Consider the following 16382-nt stretch of genomic DNA (forward strand, 5'->3'; position numbering starts at 1 on the left):
CTTCCTCTCTCTCTAAAAAAAAAAAAAAAGTTCCAGAAATCCTGCACATGCACGGCATATCTGAGGAGAAACAATTAGAAGTAGAATCAGTGGTTTTCAGAATATGAGCATTTACAATTTTGATAGATATTGCAAAATTGTCCCTCAAGAGTTAATAGTTTTTTTAATTACACTTTTGTTCAATTACAATTGGCATTCAATATTATATTAGTTTTAGGTTAGACAATATCTCTTGCAAAGTGATCCCCCCATAAGCCTTGCACCTACCTGACACCACATCTAGTTATTACAACATTATTGACTATATTTCCTAAGAGTTAATAGTTTTTGATAGAAAACAAGTCACTTCTTAGGTCTGTGAATCAGCAAGTCTGCTGAGACACAAAACGTCGAACGGACACAAAGGAGTTAAATGCTGTGGTTCATTCTTGTGTTTCAGCCTAAATTGGCAGCATCTCTGAAGCCTGTTACCTCGAATGTTGCTTTGGTTTCTGGCTGCCTCCTTCAGCCGCCCTCTCCTCACTTCCCAGCCCAGCCCACAGCTCCCCTCCCTCCACACTGAGTCGCTCCCCCCCTGGTAAAATTTCCCTCCGTTGCTTAGTCACCCCTTACAAACAAACCAGCCACGCCCAGGAGCAGGAATTACCTGTTTCTCAGTACCTCCCGCTACTGAAACCCGCTGCGATTTCCCAGTTATTACCCAAAGTGCCTGAGCGGCCTCCCCTTGTGGTTTGGTGGGCATTGTTTAGGGGAAGAGAGAAAAGCAAATGCTCTTCTTTCTAGAGCAAGACGGTGTGAAGTTGAAGAGGGCAAATTCAAAACACGAAAGAAAGCAGGCTTAAGAGGCTCACACTGGCCCTGACCCGTTTGGCTCAGTGGAGCAGGGGTGGGCAAACTTTTTGACTCGAGGGCCACAATGGGTTCTTAAACTGGACCGGAGGGCCGGAACAAAAGCATGGATGGAGTGTTTGTGTGAACTAATATAAATTCAAAGTAAAGGAGCGGAGGGGAGAGCAAGAGAACCGGATAGAACAGCCAGATCCCGCCCTCGGGGCCGTAGTTTGCCCAAGGCTGGAGAGCGTCAGCCTGCGGACTCAACAGTCCCAGGTTCGATTCTGGTCAAGGGCATGTACCTTGGTTGGGGGCACATCCCCAGTAGGGGGTGTGCAGGAGGCAGCTGATGGATGTTTCTCTCTCATTGATATTTCTAACTCTCTATCCCTCTTCCTTCCTCTCTCTGTAAAAAAATCAATAAAATATATTAAAAAAAAAAGAGTCTCACAGTGTGGGGATGGGAAGATTATTTAGTCTGTAAATATTTATGGAGCTCCCAGCTCCTACTCTGTGTCAGTTCAATGCACCAAGGCACCCCGTGCATGCCTGTGGTGTGTTGGACATGAGTAGGGCCAGGTGCCTGCCTGGGCCTCCTGTTATGGTCCGATGTGCCAGGAGTAGAGAGGGACCTCTCTGTACTTGTGTCTCTGGATTTTATTTCTTACGGAGAATGGCCCTGTCCCTCCCCTCTAGGTCAGGCTAGTCAGTAATAGATCTAGTTGCAGACAGAAAACCATAGTGGTTTTGATGGCCTCAGTGGAAAAAATGACGTTTGCTCCTGTAGGATTTGGGGCCTGGAGCAAGGTAGAAGCTCAGAGCCACTACCCAGGAAGTGACTCAGGGACAAACAATGTCTGAGTTCTGCTTTCCTATCTTCAAGGAGAGCTTGTGGGGAGGTCCGAGGGTGGGTCCCTGAGTGGAGCTGCTAAGGGCTCACAGGACCCAGGGGTGTGGGTGTGGGTGTGGGTGTGGGTGTGGGTGGTGCTGGAGGTGATGGGGGTGGGGTGGTGGTTGGGGGAGTTTGGGGATGGGGGTGGGGTGTGGGTAGGGTGGGGTGGAGGGGTGGTAGGGAGTGGGTGGAGTGGGGTGGGGAGGTGGTGGGGAGGTGATGGAGTGGTGGGGTGGGGTTGTGCCTATCTCTGATAGGCTAGGTTTCACTTGATTTCTGACCTAGGACACCTCAGTAGCCAGAACTCTGATTTAGAGGTAGAATACCACCTGTTGGCACAGATGTTTGGGGGCTATTAAAATGCCAGGAGGCCTTGCCCCAGAAACTGCCAGAGGGAAGTGCTGTCATGGTACCTCATTCCCACCCCCACCTTCATTGCCCACAATCTCAGAAGGCAGCAGCCCCTGGGACTTCAACTGTGGGGAGGACAGCAGGGGCTGGTGTTGCTGCGGGTGCAAGCTGGTAGTGGGAGGGTGGGGCAGACACTCCTCATTCATTTCAGGTTTCTCAACTAAGGAAGAACGTATGGAATTGCAGGAATTTTATGAGGCCTTAAGCCTTCAGTATACCAGGGAAACTAATCATCAGCATTTACCATCTGGACCCAATACATCCTTCATCTATCTATCTATCTATCTATCTATCTATCTATCTATCTATCTATCATCTATCTATCTATCTTTGAATCGTTTTATAATTTATGAAAGTAAAGACTAGAAATCTTACCATTTACAATAGTATGGATGGACCTAGAGCAGGGGTGGGCAAACTTTTTGACTCGAGGGCCACAATGGGTTCTTAAACTGGACCGGAGGGCCGGAACAAAAGCATGGATGGAGTGTTTGTGTGAACTAATATAAATTCAAAGTAAAGGAGCGGAGGGGAGAGCAAGAGAACTGGATAGAACAGCCGGATCCGGCCGGAGGGCCGTAGTTTGCCCAAGGCTGACCCAGAGGGTATTAGGCCAGGTGAAATAGATCAGTCAGAGAAAGACAAATAGATTTGATTTCACTTACATGTGGAATCAAAGAACAAAAGAAATGAACAAAACAGAAACAGACACATAGACACAGAGAACAGACTGATGGTTGCCAGAGGGAAGGGATGAGGGGGCTGGGTGAAAAGGTGAAGGGATTAAGTACAAATTGGTAGTTACAAAACAGTCACGGGGAACAGAGTTAAATGAATAAATGGCAATCAATATGTACCAATCAATGATTGCTTTAAATATAAATTGCTTAAATGCTCCAGTCAAATGATATAGGGTAGCTGAATGAATAAGAAAGAAAGACCCACAGATACACTGCCTAGAAGAGACCTACCTCAGAAAGAAATGCAGCCTAAAAATAAAGGGATGCACACAGACGAAAAGTAAAGAGATAGAAAAAGATGTTTCATGCAAATGGAAAAGAAGCCCTGTCAGCACTTTCTGCCCTACAACCTCAATTACAGATGAACATGAGAGGGTAGAATCTTTCATCCATTTGAAGCTCCATGAGGGAAAACAGGGTGTAACCTCACTGTCAGCCCCTGGGCCAGGCCAGTGAAGTGGGGGCCTTTCCCCAGTCCCTGTTGCCTAAAGATGGATCTACTCGGGACTTTGCAGTCAGTCACCACAAGGTGGCGAACAAGCCCCAGGCATGAGGTTCTGAGGCCCACACACCTCCGGATTCCGTCCTTTCTGGATGGCCCCTTAATGACCTGCTGTAAATGTGGGTAAAGACACAGACTCCATGGAACATCTGAAGGAGGGTGTGATCCCACATATGGAGAGAAGTTAGGATTCATTCATTAGGGTAACAACACCTATTGAGTGAGTGCTTACAATTGGCTGGATGTAGGAAATATGGGTGGAGAATAAGACAGAGTTTGTGGTCTAGTGGAGTTAGCGTAACTAGTGTGGTCAGTGAAAAGGGAAAGCTCCCTGCAGTGTCCATAGTCGTGGTACAGATGGCAGGAGACCACAGGTCATTTCATGGTGTCAAGTCCCCTGTGGGAGAAGTCTGGTGATCAGAGAAGTCACTGCTGCGGGTAGCTACCCCATGCCCATTCTGACTCTGCCTGCTGTGCAACCTCAGACAACTTACACAATCTCTCTGAGCCTCAGCAGCAAGATCAGGTGGTCATCACCTCCTGGGTGCGTCCTTGGGATACCGTGCGGCTCAAGGACACTCTGTGTTGTGGTGTCTTTTAAGATCAGCTGAGGAAAAGCCCTGTACAAATCCCAGCTATTACATTTATTATGGAGTTCAGTGTGATTAACCATGAGACATTTTTCCATCTGATAAGGCGTCTTTAAATACACTTAGGCCAGTAATTACAGAAATTTAAGACTTCCCCCAAACACATTCACAATTACTGGTGAACTGGGACACAGGGTGGACTCCAAGATCCCTAAGGCATTCTTGCTCAGCTCAGTCAAGCTTTTGTTGATCAGAAAATAGAAAAACACACACCCAGAAAACTCTTGTTCTTTGTGTCTTGTAGGAAGATAATAAACCCAGTGACTAAAGAATAATTACATTTAACCAATTTTCCTTATGTATCAAGACCTATTTCTGAAACTATGATGGTTAAGGATTTTATTTAAAATTTTTAAAATATATTTTTATTGATTTCAGAGATGAAGGGAGAGGGAGAGAGAGATAGAAATATCAATGATGAGAATCATTGATCGACTGCCTCCTGCATGCCCCCTACTGGGGATCGAGCCCGCAACCTGGGCATGTGACCTTGACCAGAATTGAACCCAGGACCCTTCAGTCCTCAGTCCTACGCTCTGTCCACTGAGCCAAACCAGCTAGCGCTAATGGTTAAGAATTTTAAGTAAGACCCAAGTCAGTATGGGGTATTTTCTTTTTCATGGTTGTAAGTGTAGATCTCAAAACAATTTTGATTTATACACAATAATGTATAACTTCCTGATTTTTGAATTTTTTAAAACATTACAGATAAAATCTAAGATTTCTTTGACTAATGCCATCACTCCTCGCCCCTTTTCACTCTTTGCAGAGGTAATGACCACTATAACTTTGGTATTTTTCTTTCAGATCTTTTCTCTGCCTTTTCATTTTTATAGGAAGAGAAAACCAAGAAGGATATGTAGGTATATAGGTCTTTACATATTTCCCCCTATGGCTTCTTCCACCACTAGCAACCTTTAATCCTTTTAGGCAACAGGATAGGGTATGGATAAAAAACAAATAACTAATGATTTACCACTTTAAATGTTAAGTCCTTAAGAAGAATAGAATTTGATCTCCATGCCCAAGTAGCTTACAATATAAATGAGGAAACCAGTCATCTTACAAAACAATTGGAGAATATGCAGATGCGGGATGAAGGCCTCATCACTGAAAAGATAGAATTCTTCCATAGGTGTCTTGGGGCACATGCTGCCTGAAGGGGCAATTAGTGTCACAAAGGCTTTAAGGCTGTTCTGGAAACCTCAGTAATTGATTATTGACTGGGTCATCAATGATGGCAACTCCTGGCCGAGTCACATTGACCTTAAGGACAGAATGGATTTGGTCCTTTATGTGAAACTCGGGGTCCTGCTTGTAAGAGTGAGGCATCTCTGACTGATTATCTCAACATTTGTGGACCTTCTTTCCTTCATCCTAATCTAGATTCTGAAAAACATATTCCTGCCGTTAAGAGTAAAATTGAAAATACATATCACTGTATATAAACCAAAGTATGTCTTTCTTCGCTGTTTATAATCTTTGAGAGGAAGAGAAGGCTTAAATTTCCCCCTCTTAATCTCGTTAGTTAAAGCCTCTTCAGGTAGAGTTGAAGCTTCTGACAATAAAACGCATAGACAATAAACTAATAAAATAAAAAAATAGGAAAAAGGAAAACTCAAATGCACCAACTATAAGGATCAACACAACCGCTGTTATTACACCTCAAACTTTCTGGCTGCAGTTCCCAAAAGAAAACATCAGTTATCTGGTCCTTCTGATAGGAAAGCAAGATGTCATGTTTACATTGTTTTATGAAGAAAGATAGCATTTCTTAGAATTAAACTTTAAAAGGAATGCCTCCCGTGGGGCTTTCTAAGGGTGCGCACCTCCTGGTGAAATGAACACAATTCTCAACAGCGTCTTGGCAACCAGACCAGTGGTGAATTTTACATGTCTCTTTTGTGTAACGAAAACTGAAGATGTGCATGGGGAATTGTTATTCTAAAAATTGGGTAGGTGACTTTAAAACATAGCTCAGTGAAGGCGATTCTGCAGCAGAGATAAGTGTAGTCCCTTTATGTGGCCGTCTTGTGATTTTGTGCAGGCCAGGGAGAGAATTTAGGCTACTTGAGGAGTGGAGGTCTATGCCTCCTACCCCACCTGTGAACAGCGCTCCCCAGCGGGAGTGTGAGGTTGTCCTCCCTGATGAGCACAGCGTGCTGGTGCTCCCTCAGCTCTGCCAAGGAGGTGGGTCTTCAGACTCTACAAACCAGAGGAGCGGGTGTCAGGCAGAGGGACGTTATGAAAACGGAGGCACTGACGGCCTTCTCGCCTGGATCGAAGACCGCACATCTCTGCATGGAGATGGGCCACGATGGCAATCTTTCTCTTAATGAGAATCCCTGACTTACCCCACTCGGTGTAATGTGTCAGGAATGACTGAACGGCGGTGTGCACTCTCATGTGGATCATGGGCATTAGGTGTAAGTAGGAGGTGGTTCTGATTGACTTTGGGAAACTGGCCTCTACCTGCCCGATTTGGAGGCTTTGATCTGAGGCCACTATTCAGTGCATCGGCATCTTCAGTGGATGTGTCACAATCCCTGCAGCACCCAGTGGCGATCACTGACTCAGCATGGTGTCTGCTGGGGGTGGGAAAGCTGGGCTGGAAGGAAAAGGGGGCCTTCGTGCAGCTGTTTTCTTCAGGCTGCTCCATCTTCTCGTGTGTATCCTGTTTACATTTATGGACCCAGAACCTGAATGTTCTCTCAGGGATCTAACAACAAAGTAAGGGGATGTATCCTTTGTCCGGAGGGCCAACATCAGAGATCTGGAAGGAGCCAAGATTGTGGACTCATGAGGCCAGTGACCTAGCCCTGGCTCTGGCAGCTGACACCAGGCCATTGGCCTACATGTACCCCTCTTGTGCCACAAAATGGAGGACCCTGTCCCTGCCCCTCATGGGACAGAATAGCAGTGGACCATGTGCCCTATGATGTATATGCTTAAGCAGAACAATGGAGTCCACAGTGAGTCTGAAACAGAGAAAAACATTTTCATACAAGGTGAGATTGCCACAGGCTGTGTGAGCTCTTCCATCTTAGTAAGAGGAAGTTTCTAGGCCCAAGGTCCATTCTGTGCAGCCGAGTACATGTCAAAGACTGTATGCAGGAGCTTGCCTTTCCCAGCAAGGGCTAAGTGATGCTGGGCAAGCCCTTCCCTTTTCTGGGTCTTACTCATCCTTTCTGCAGACTATGAGTTGACCCCCTCTTCTGAAGTGGTTCCAAACTATGTCCAGGACTAGTTGGTAAATTTCCTGAGATTTTTATGCAACATTTTTAGCAGATACACAAACTAAAGCACAGAGAGGTTAAGTAACTTGCCCAAGGATGCACTGTAAGTGAGCGGCAGACCTAGGATTGATTATAACCTGGGCACAGTCTGACTCCTGGATCCATGTTTTTAATATTACTCTGTTCTGCCTTTATTCCTCATTTCCTCACTTCTTAAATACTTCGCTCCTGGCATTTTAAGGACCAAGCATGAATTTTTGTTCACCATTGTCATAATAACTAGTACAAGTAATGCTTCTGGAATGATATAGACACACGTTCGAGTGCTTTGTGGGGCATTGATTTCCAAGGGTTGATCCTCCCAACCCTCCTGTCCTATTCAAAATCAATCATGAAGACAACAACACTTTCTCAGGCCCCTCAATTTAAATTAGATCTCCCTGTTGGTTTTTTCTCATAGCACTTATCATAGTTTGTAATTATGTATTAAAAATTTTTCTAAATGACTATCTTCTTTCCTCCGACTGTATTCTCTATGAGGTGAAGAATTATATCTGTTTTGTTCATCATTATATACCCTGTATGCATAGTTCAGTAGCTGGGAAAATGTTGAATTAATAGATAAACAAAGTGTCTCCCATGGATTTGATACGACTCTAGGCCCAAAATAGTAAACACACTTGTATTGAGTACTTACTAATGCTAGGTGGTTTGCTGGGCACTTTTATGTATATTATTCCATTTATTCCTTTTAATCAAACTTTTTTTAAATTGAGGTTTAACCTCCAAATCTTAAGTGTACGTTTGATGAATGATCACAAAATAGACACTCCCATAAAACCACCACCTCAATAAAAAAAATAGTACATTAACCAGTGCCCCAGAAGTCCCTTTCTTGCCCATGCTCTCCCTCCTCTCTAGTGGTACCATTATCCTGACTTCCAGTAACACAGACAATTTTCTTTTTTCTGTTTGAATTTTACGTAAGTGCAATCACTCTGTATAAATTCTGTTGTGTGTGGCTTTATTTTGCTCAACATCATGCTTATCTAGTTCTTCGATGTTGCTGTGTGTGGCTGTAGTTCTCATTGCTATATGATAGTCCATTATGTGACTATAATACAAATTATCAGTCCATTCCCAGTTGATGGGCCTGTGGGTTATTTATCTTTGTATGTTCCTGTGTATATTTTTGACCATGCCTTTTGGTACCTTTCTGTTGGGTTCTATATCTGAGGTGGAATTACTTGGTCATAGGGTTTGCATATGCTCTCAGCTTTAGTAGATATTGCCCTATCGTTGTCCAAAATAATTAATATATCAATTTATGCTCCTGCAATCAGTGTGAGAGTTCTACTTGCTCTTCCTCTTTGCACACTTGATATTCTCACTTTTTAATTTCAGGCACTTGGTATGTCCTCACTGTGATTTATTTTTATTTATTTACTTATTTTTAAAATATATTTTATTGATTTTTTACAGAGAGGAAGAGAGAGGGATAGAGAGTTAGAAACATCAATGAGAGAGAAACATCGATCAGCTGCCTCCTGCACACCTGCAACCAAGGTACATGCCCTTGACCGGAATCGAACCTGGGACCCTTCAGTCCGCAGGCCGACGCTCTATCCACTGAGCCAAACCGGTCACGGCATCACTGTGATTTATTTTGCATTTACCTAGTATCTAACGAGATTGAGTGCCATTTCATCAGCTTTTTTGATGTCCTCTTTTCTGAAGTGCCTATTCATGTCTTTTACTTAAAAACATTTTTTTAGAAATTAGTGTTTTGTTTTTTCCCCCTCATTGACTTATCGGCATTCTTTGTATATTCTGGGTACTAGTTTTATTTTTAGTTTTTTATTCTACATAATAACCCTGTGGTTTGTTATAATGACATTTTACACAGGCAGATGTTGAGGTCAGAGAGCTTAAGTTGGGGAAATAATACTTAAAGAACAATTAGTGTATACGGTAAGCATTAATGTATTTATCTGGGTGGTGCAGGCTATGAATGTGATGTAGTCGTTAAAAGATCAGTGACTTGTGGGAAGAGGTAGGACTTAGTCTAGGACTTTAAGGACAGGTATGATTGAGGAAGTAGAGAGGATTTTGAAACACTTTTCAGGGAAGGTGAATCACAAGTGCAGAAGCATGAAGTTGGAAACAATAATACAATGAACCCCTTGGCTTTGAATAGTTCTTTGCAGTACTTTAGAGTTGCATTCTTCATGAGGGCAGGGGCATGCCTTTTCCATTCACCAAGGCATGTCCAGTGCCCACCAGTGCCTGGCACATAGCAAGTGCTTAATGAATATGTTTAAATGAAATGATTGAATGAAATTGGTCCCAACAATGTTCCTGCCAACATTGTAAGATAGGATTTAAATGATCAAGGTCAGGGTTAAAGACAATTAGATGACCAACCCGATGCTCTTAGTAAGAGTTCTACATTTCTAAATTGTAATTAAAGGGATAGTATAGAGAGTTTGATCACGTTAGACTCAATGTGGTGTGTAGGAAAGTGGAGTCTGTCACCGAGAGGTCTTGAACCGAGAGATGAAACAATGACTTGCAAAATTCTCGAGTGATTAGATGAGGAATTGACTGGAAGCAGGGGGACCAGCTAAGAGGCTATTACCATGATATTGGTACTTATTCACTAAACATTTATGGCAATGATAGTATATATCTGATGCTATGCTCCATACTAATGCAGAATAGCAAGACACGTAAGTGGTGAACCTTGTCATCAAGGAGCTTATGGTCTGAGTGGAGAGCTAAGACAAAGACACAAATAACTGTAATTCAAGGAAGGAAAAAGGTGTAAGTAGAAACTATGGAGTTAAGAGAGGAGGACAACATCTGTTTTGCTGGGGCCATCAGGAAAGGTTAAGGTAGTATTCTATAGCAGCATTTCTACCTGCCTCTGCCTCCATGCTCCCTTGGCCCTCACTATCATACTGGGATAATCTTATGTATTTATTGTTGCACTTGAAATTTGTGTCTCCCCCCCTTCATTGGCTAAAGAGTACTTATTTGTTTTGTCATTGTTGTACTTCTAATGCTCTTTATCCAGCATATGAAACTAATACGGATTTTTCAATAAAATCTTAGAATGAATGAATGAAATGGCATTAGAGTTGGATCCCAGAGGATAAGCAGGATTTGGAAATAAATCTGTAGAAAGAAGGGAGAGACAGTACTTTTCTCCCTTGAAGTCATATAGGGAGAATGAAAGCTGGATATAGAAAATGGGTTTAAACAAGATCCTATAGTGAATTTGTTATTCATGACCTTTGTTATTTTTATGGTCTCTGATATATATTACCAAATTGCTCACCAAAAGGGATGTTTAGTTTATGCTCAAATATATGTTTTTTTCTTTTTGTGTGAATTGTCTCATGTCTCTTGCTCATTTAAAGAATACTTTTTTAGGTATGAATATTCATTATGTTCATTCATGTTTGTAGGTAGAATGAAAAGACCTGAAAATGTTGAGGGGGAGGAAATGGAGAATTTTAGATTCTGGAAGAGGTGTGAGTTGAAGTGGAAGAAAATTGAGCCTCAAAAGAAGAATACAATGGGAAATGGGATATTTTGGCTTCAGGAAACCTGTGATAATTACTTTATTCCTTTTCTGTGTCATAATTAAGTTCTGAGAGCATCATCCTGTAATTATAGTTCTTTTAAGAAAACAGAAATTGCTAACATTGTTTTTGTTTCTGATCAATGTCTTTAAGGCTTGATGGAAAATAAAGGGGGAAAAATGAACCAAGAAAAGGTATTGATCATCAGATTATTTAATTGTTAATTTTAATACAGTGCCCTTAGCAAACCATATGGATAAACGTTTTGTAGACTTAGTGGATGGTTGATTATAAGATCTTCTTGTGGAATCAAGCATACTTTAGATTTGTATTCTCTTTCCTCTTTATAATTATTCTGATTGCTTATTTGAGCCAGAAACTATAAAAAGGCTGAGTAAGGAGTGGGATTTAATAAAATTTTGTTGAAAGAATAAATGAATGAATGAATATGTAGCATAGATTTAGTTGCAACTGGACATTAGTAAAGAAAGTCATAAATCTACTTTAACATTTTAGAATAAACTTAAAATCTATGTGAAAAATATCATGAAACAGAATCATCTACAACTATGAGTTAATGATATTTTATGATGATAAGATAGTATTGTAGAGTCACATATGTCCTATTGCCACATTATAAAAAGCCAATTAATCAATTAAAGAAATTGGCACCTGTTAAAAATATGAAGGGGATTTTTCCATTTTTAGTGTCAGGTAAATTGTGATAAATTATCTCTTGACAAAGTCCATTTTAGCACTTGGCAATAGCATCATATGATAGGATGTTTGTTCAGTGTGACATTTCTTTGGTAGTAGCTCTCACTGCTGAATACTTTATTATTTGCTCTTGTAAAAACTTAGGAAGGAAATTTAAAGGATTATTAATCTGCATCTGAATGTGTACATGTGCGTGTTGAGGGTGATCAAGAGGAAAGAAGTTTGGGACATGTTGAGATGTACGAAGTTCTCCTGGAATAATGATGAGGATTCATTGCTTTGTGGTGTTCACCTTTGTGGTCTTGTTTCTCTCTCTGAGGGTGGCCTTGTTTATCTTCCAAGGCCTGGGCAGCTGATGTTTGTTGTGCGTCAGCAGAATCCTTACCAGGCAGAAGCTCCCTGGTGTACTATTGTAATGCTTCGCTGTCATTGGAAAAGAAAGGAAAATCTGAGATCTCATTGCTGAGCTGGTGATTGCAGAGGCTTACACCCTAGCTGTCTAAGCTTGATTTTGATGCTCCTCTTTGGTTATGTCTGTTTGCTGCAGAATCTCCTGCAGGTACTTGTACAGTGGACTGGAATAGACTGCACTGCTCTCTGCTGAATAGGACTCCTTGTTCCTCTGAGTCCTCTCTTCAAGGCCTGCCTCAGGGACTGAAGAATTGTGTCCCTTCTTCGCTGGATTTTGTTCTCCTGCCAGCTCTTGGGGGCTTTTATCCTCTTCCTCTAATGTGAGAAGTTTCTCGGTTTCAAGGTGTGCCTGTGCCTCTGGGGGTTCACTGGGCTCCACAGCTGGACCTGGGCCTTTAGTCCACAAGCCCTGAATCTTGTGCTCTTTGCCTTCAGGCGGTTCCTGTTCCTTGGTGAGCTGCTCATCCTCTCCTCCAACTGCCGCCTGAATTCTGTTTTTCTCACCCAGTGCTACCTGTTTCTGGGTGTCTGGGTTATTATTGTGACTTCCTTGCACAGACTCTTCGTGTGAGTCTACTTGACTCTGGGAATTCCCTTGCATAGGCGGGTCACTTGTCTCTGAGCTGCTGTCACCATCCTCCGGAGCCAGGCTGTTGGGGGTTTCAGAAGACCCTTTATCCTTCTGTGTGACTATTGGCTCCTGATCTTCCCCCTGGGAGCCAACCTCCTCCTTGACAAGCTTGTCTTGAGTCTTGGTGACCCTCTTATTTTCTCCTCCAGACTTGTTCTCAAGTGGTGACAACTCCCATATTCTTTCTCTTGCTCCTGGTATCCCTTCTGCTGTAGGGGCATTTTTGTTGCTCACAAGTGCTTCTGCTGTCCCTTCTTCTGCGTGTCTTGCCTCTTCTCCTGGGGTGACTTCTTCTTCAATTTCAGGATGATTCTGATCTCCTCCTTCTGTTAACTCTTGTGTCTTAGAACCTTCTCCAGCATCCCTTTCTTTTGCTGATTCCTGGAGTTCCCATCCTGGATACTTGCCATCCTGTGCTTCCTCTTCCAGGGCTGTTGGCTGAGACTTTCTTTCGCTTTCTTCCCTCCCTACTATTTCATGGGCCTCAGGGCCTCTCCCCTCTTTCCTTTCAGTTCTAACATCAGGTGTTCCTGAAACACGTCTGCTATCATCGTGGACTGACAAGTTGTTTGTTTCATGTTCTTTTTCTTGTGCTGGGGGTTCTTGGGTCTCAGGTATTCTGCCATCACCCTCTGGTTCAGCTGCGTTCTTTGTCTCCGGTGGTGTCCTGTCAGCATTGTTTCCTGGTTCTTGAGTCTCAGCTGTTCTACTATCATCCTTGGAATCAGTTTGTTCTGGGAGGTCTGTGCCCTCTGAACTCAGTTTATCTTTTCCTTGTAGTGGCTGTTCTTGTGCATTAGAGTGTTCCTTAACAACCTTTTCTGCTGCAACTCTCTGATCTTCAGGTGGTCTCTGTGTTGTTTCTTCTGGTGGAGAACTTTGGGTTCCCAAGTTCCCTTCCTGTTCTCCAATCTGATCTCTTGTCTTGGTGTCACTTTGCTCCCTGGCTGGTTGATCTTCTTCCTTGGGAATCTCCTTATCCTGTCCCTCCTCCCCCTTTGTGGGACTGCCCTTCTGTTCTGATCTTGCTGTTGGCTTATTTGTCTCATTTTCAGCCCCTTTGTCTCCTGTTGATGCTATACCTTGGGTCACTTCCTGACTCTGTCCATCTCCTTCCAGGTGTTGGTTCTTAGGGTCATTGTGCCCAGATGCTTCTCCTGGCAGTTTGTGAGTCTTGGTGTCTCTCTGTGGTTCCACCCTGTTGTATCCTCTTTCCTCAGGGCTGAGCTGAGCTGATGACACTATTCCCAAAGGAAGCACTAATTTATCTTGAGTTGGTGGAGTTCTCTCTGTGGGCTGGCCAGTTCTGCTGGTTGCCTGGAGATTCATATCATCTGGCTTCTCTTCTGGTTTAGACCCTTGTCTTGGTTCTAAATTTAGTAATGATTGTATGTCAAGATAATGGAGGTTCAACAAGTTGAAGATTGTAAGAACAAATTCATCAAAACTGATGGTGCCATCACTGTCAATAGTCAGAAGATTCAAGTTTCTTTCTACAGCATGAATGACACGTGGCTGCATGAAAACACAGTGAGAAATCAGCCTATTTACAAGAAGTCAAGTGTGTTGAGTGTCTACATGTTTCCCAAGAATACTCATTTTTTAGCCCTATTCTTCAGGCACTTGTGAGACTTCCCAAAATAGTAAGCATTTTTTTGATTCTGGATGCCATTTTTCATGAGAGAGCAAAGGAGCATTTACATCACTTATGAGTTGCATTTAGATATGTACCAGTTCATGATTCCTCTCAAAAGCTTAGTTTTGAGCTAAGCAATATTGGCTAAGCAATTGCACAGAGTAGGAGCTGAGAATGAAAAAAGTTGTTCAAAGGCAGTGAGTGCTGAGAGCTAGTAGCCAGGTGTAAAACAGGCAGGGATCACTTATGCCCGTCCTGCGTGGATTATGGAGAAAGACAAGTGGAGAAGGATTTGTACAGCTCTGTGAGCACCATACCTGAAGAGTGTCCGCAAACTCTCCCTGGATGAGCCTTTTTAGCTCTCTGCAGGTCAACGTCGCCTCATCACCGTCTTCCCTGGCATACTTGTGAAATGTCTCAATTACACAGAGGACATCTCTCAGGAGCCAAGGCATCTTGACAAACTCAGGAGACTCTGAGAAAGGACAAACAAACTTGATCTTCTAGGATGGGTCCTACAGGAAGGAGATAACAAGATCGTCGTTCTTTCTGACTCTGTCCCAGCTTCACTGGCATTATCTGCTCTATTCTGCATCTTAAAATATTGTATTTGAGCTTCAGGGGTGATTTAGTTTTGTACCAGGTAATGTGGCAAAATCAGATCTAGCACAGGTAAATATTAGAAGAGACACTTCACCCTATCCTTCGGAAAACAGCAACACTCATATGTTCAGAGAAGGTTTATTGCAAAAGGAGGGCAGAAAAAGAACTCAAATGTAAGTGCTAAAATACACAAATAAAACCAACAGAGTGAGACCAATCCTTCCAGCCTCATCTAACAGTGCCCACCTGTTTTCCTCCCACCTTGACTCAGTCTAACTCCTCTGCTTACGGAAGTGTAACTTTTGAAGTTAGGAAAGCTTGTAGAGGAAAGAGAAGTAAATCTATGAATGCAGGCCAAAGCAACTTTTATTATTATTTTTTAACCAAGAAGACATGGCTCAGGGGCTCAGGGAACTTACTGGTAAAATAAAGTCCTGACTTTACCCTCTCCCCCCATCAATAACCATCATTTAAATAACTCTGCATTTTTATTTTAATATAAGTCTGAGTTCTATGTCCTGTTAAATAATATTCATGCCTATGTCATACAAACAATTTATATATTTTTTAAAACAGAAAATTATCAAAGAAGTTCTGTAAGCAAGTGATGCATTTGAGTGGCTGCCTCCCCGCCCCCTCCAGTTTAGTATCATCAATAGTGTTTCTTCTGAAATCCTTATATAATCTCACATAGAAGCAAAGCAGTAGCTCAAGAGATACTCATTGAGACTTACCTTGTTCAGGAGTGAGAACAAGTGGGATGCGGGTCAGCTGGTTGTGAGCTGACAGCAGGCACTGAAACCTTTTATTGAGTCTCTAATTGCACAGTTTGGAAGGAGACACCCTCTGGGTCTAATGCCCTGATTCATCACCACCGACTCCCCTCTTTCTCTGCTGCCAGCTTGTCTTACTTTTATTTCCTTCTTTAGTCAGATTCAGTTCAATCTTGGTTTCAGACTCATCCAAAGGAAGGGGAAAAGGTATCTTGGTTCACTTACTGACTTTTTGAGGGATCTTTGGGGTGGTGATGGCTTTTTTTTTTTTTAAACCTAAGGACACAATTACATTTCTGTTTGACAAATCATAGGCTGGCAGGAGCCTCAGAAGTCATCTGATTGGTCTTTCTCCTCAGGATGGACTGAATTTGACCCAGCCCAGACAGATGGGTGACAATCATGTGTTTAAAAATAGAGGCCCCTTTTAGCCATGTGACAGAAGTGGAGATACCAGTTGATTTAGGTGTTTCAATGCTCTGCTCTCCTTGCTTAGAGGCAGAGTTAGGGGGGAAAAATCTTGGCTGGGTTGTGCAGCACTTGGCTTACCTTAGATGTGCTACTTAAAAAATGTGATTGATATCTGCTCTTTAAAGGCATTTTTATAATCCAAGGAGCATCTATTTAACTGTGTTCTCTCTGTAAAGGGGAAAGGGAGACAGAAACTTTCAAGCTGAGGACAGGTAGGAGTAAACCCCAGATGCTGAATTGGCAAGTGTTTTTATTTCTTCCTAGAACTGGGTTCCTCTTAGAAGAGAATAT

At 42.6% G+C, this 16382-nt stretch overlaps 1 protein-coding gene across 1 annotated transcript; it reads right to left on the reverse strand.

Annotated features, from left to right (window-relative positions):
- Positions 1 to 2127: 2127 nt before the first annotated feature.
- On the reverse strand, positions 2128 to 14699 carry TCHHL1 (trichohyalin like 1; the record flags this gene model as incomplete). Its single annotated transcript, XM_080647823.1, is given in 6 exon segments — positions 2128 to 2294; positions 11859 to 11973; positions 11977 to 12058; positions 12060 to 12071; positions 12073 to 14123; positions 14562 to 14699. Coding segments are annotated over 6 exon segments (2565 nt in total).
- Positions 14700 to 16382: the final 1683 nt, after the last annotated feature.

The sequence above is a fragment of the Plecotus auritus genome (assembly GCF_963455305.1).
Source record: "Plecotus auritus genome assembly, chromosome: 12".
Lineage (NCBI taxonomy): Eukaryota > Metazoa > Chordata > Mammalia > Chiroptera > Vespertilionidae > Plecotus > Plecotus auritus.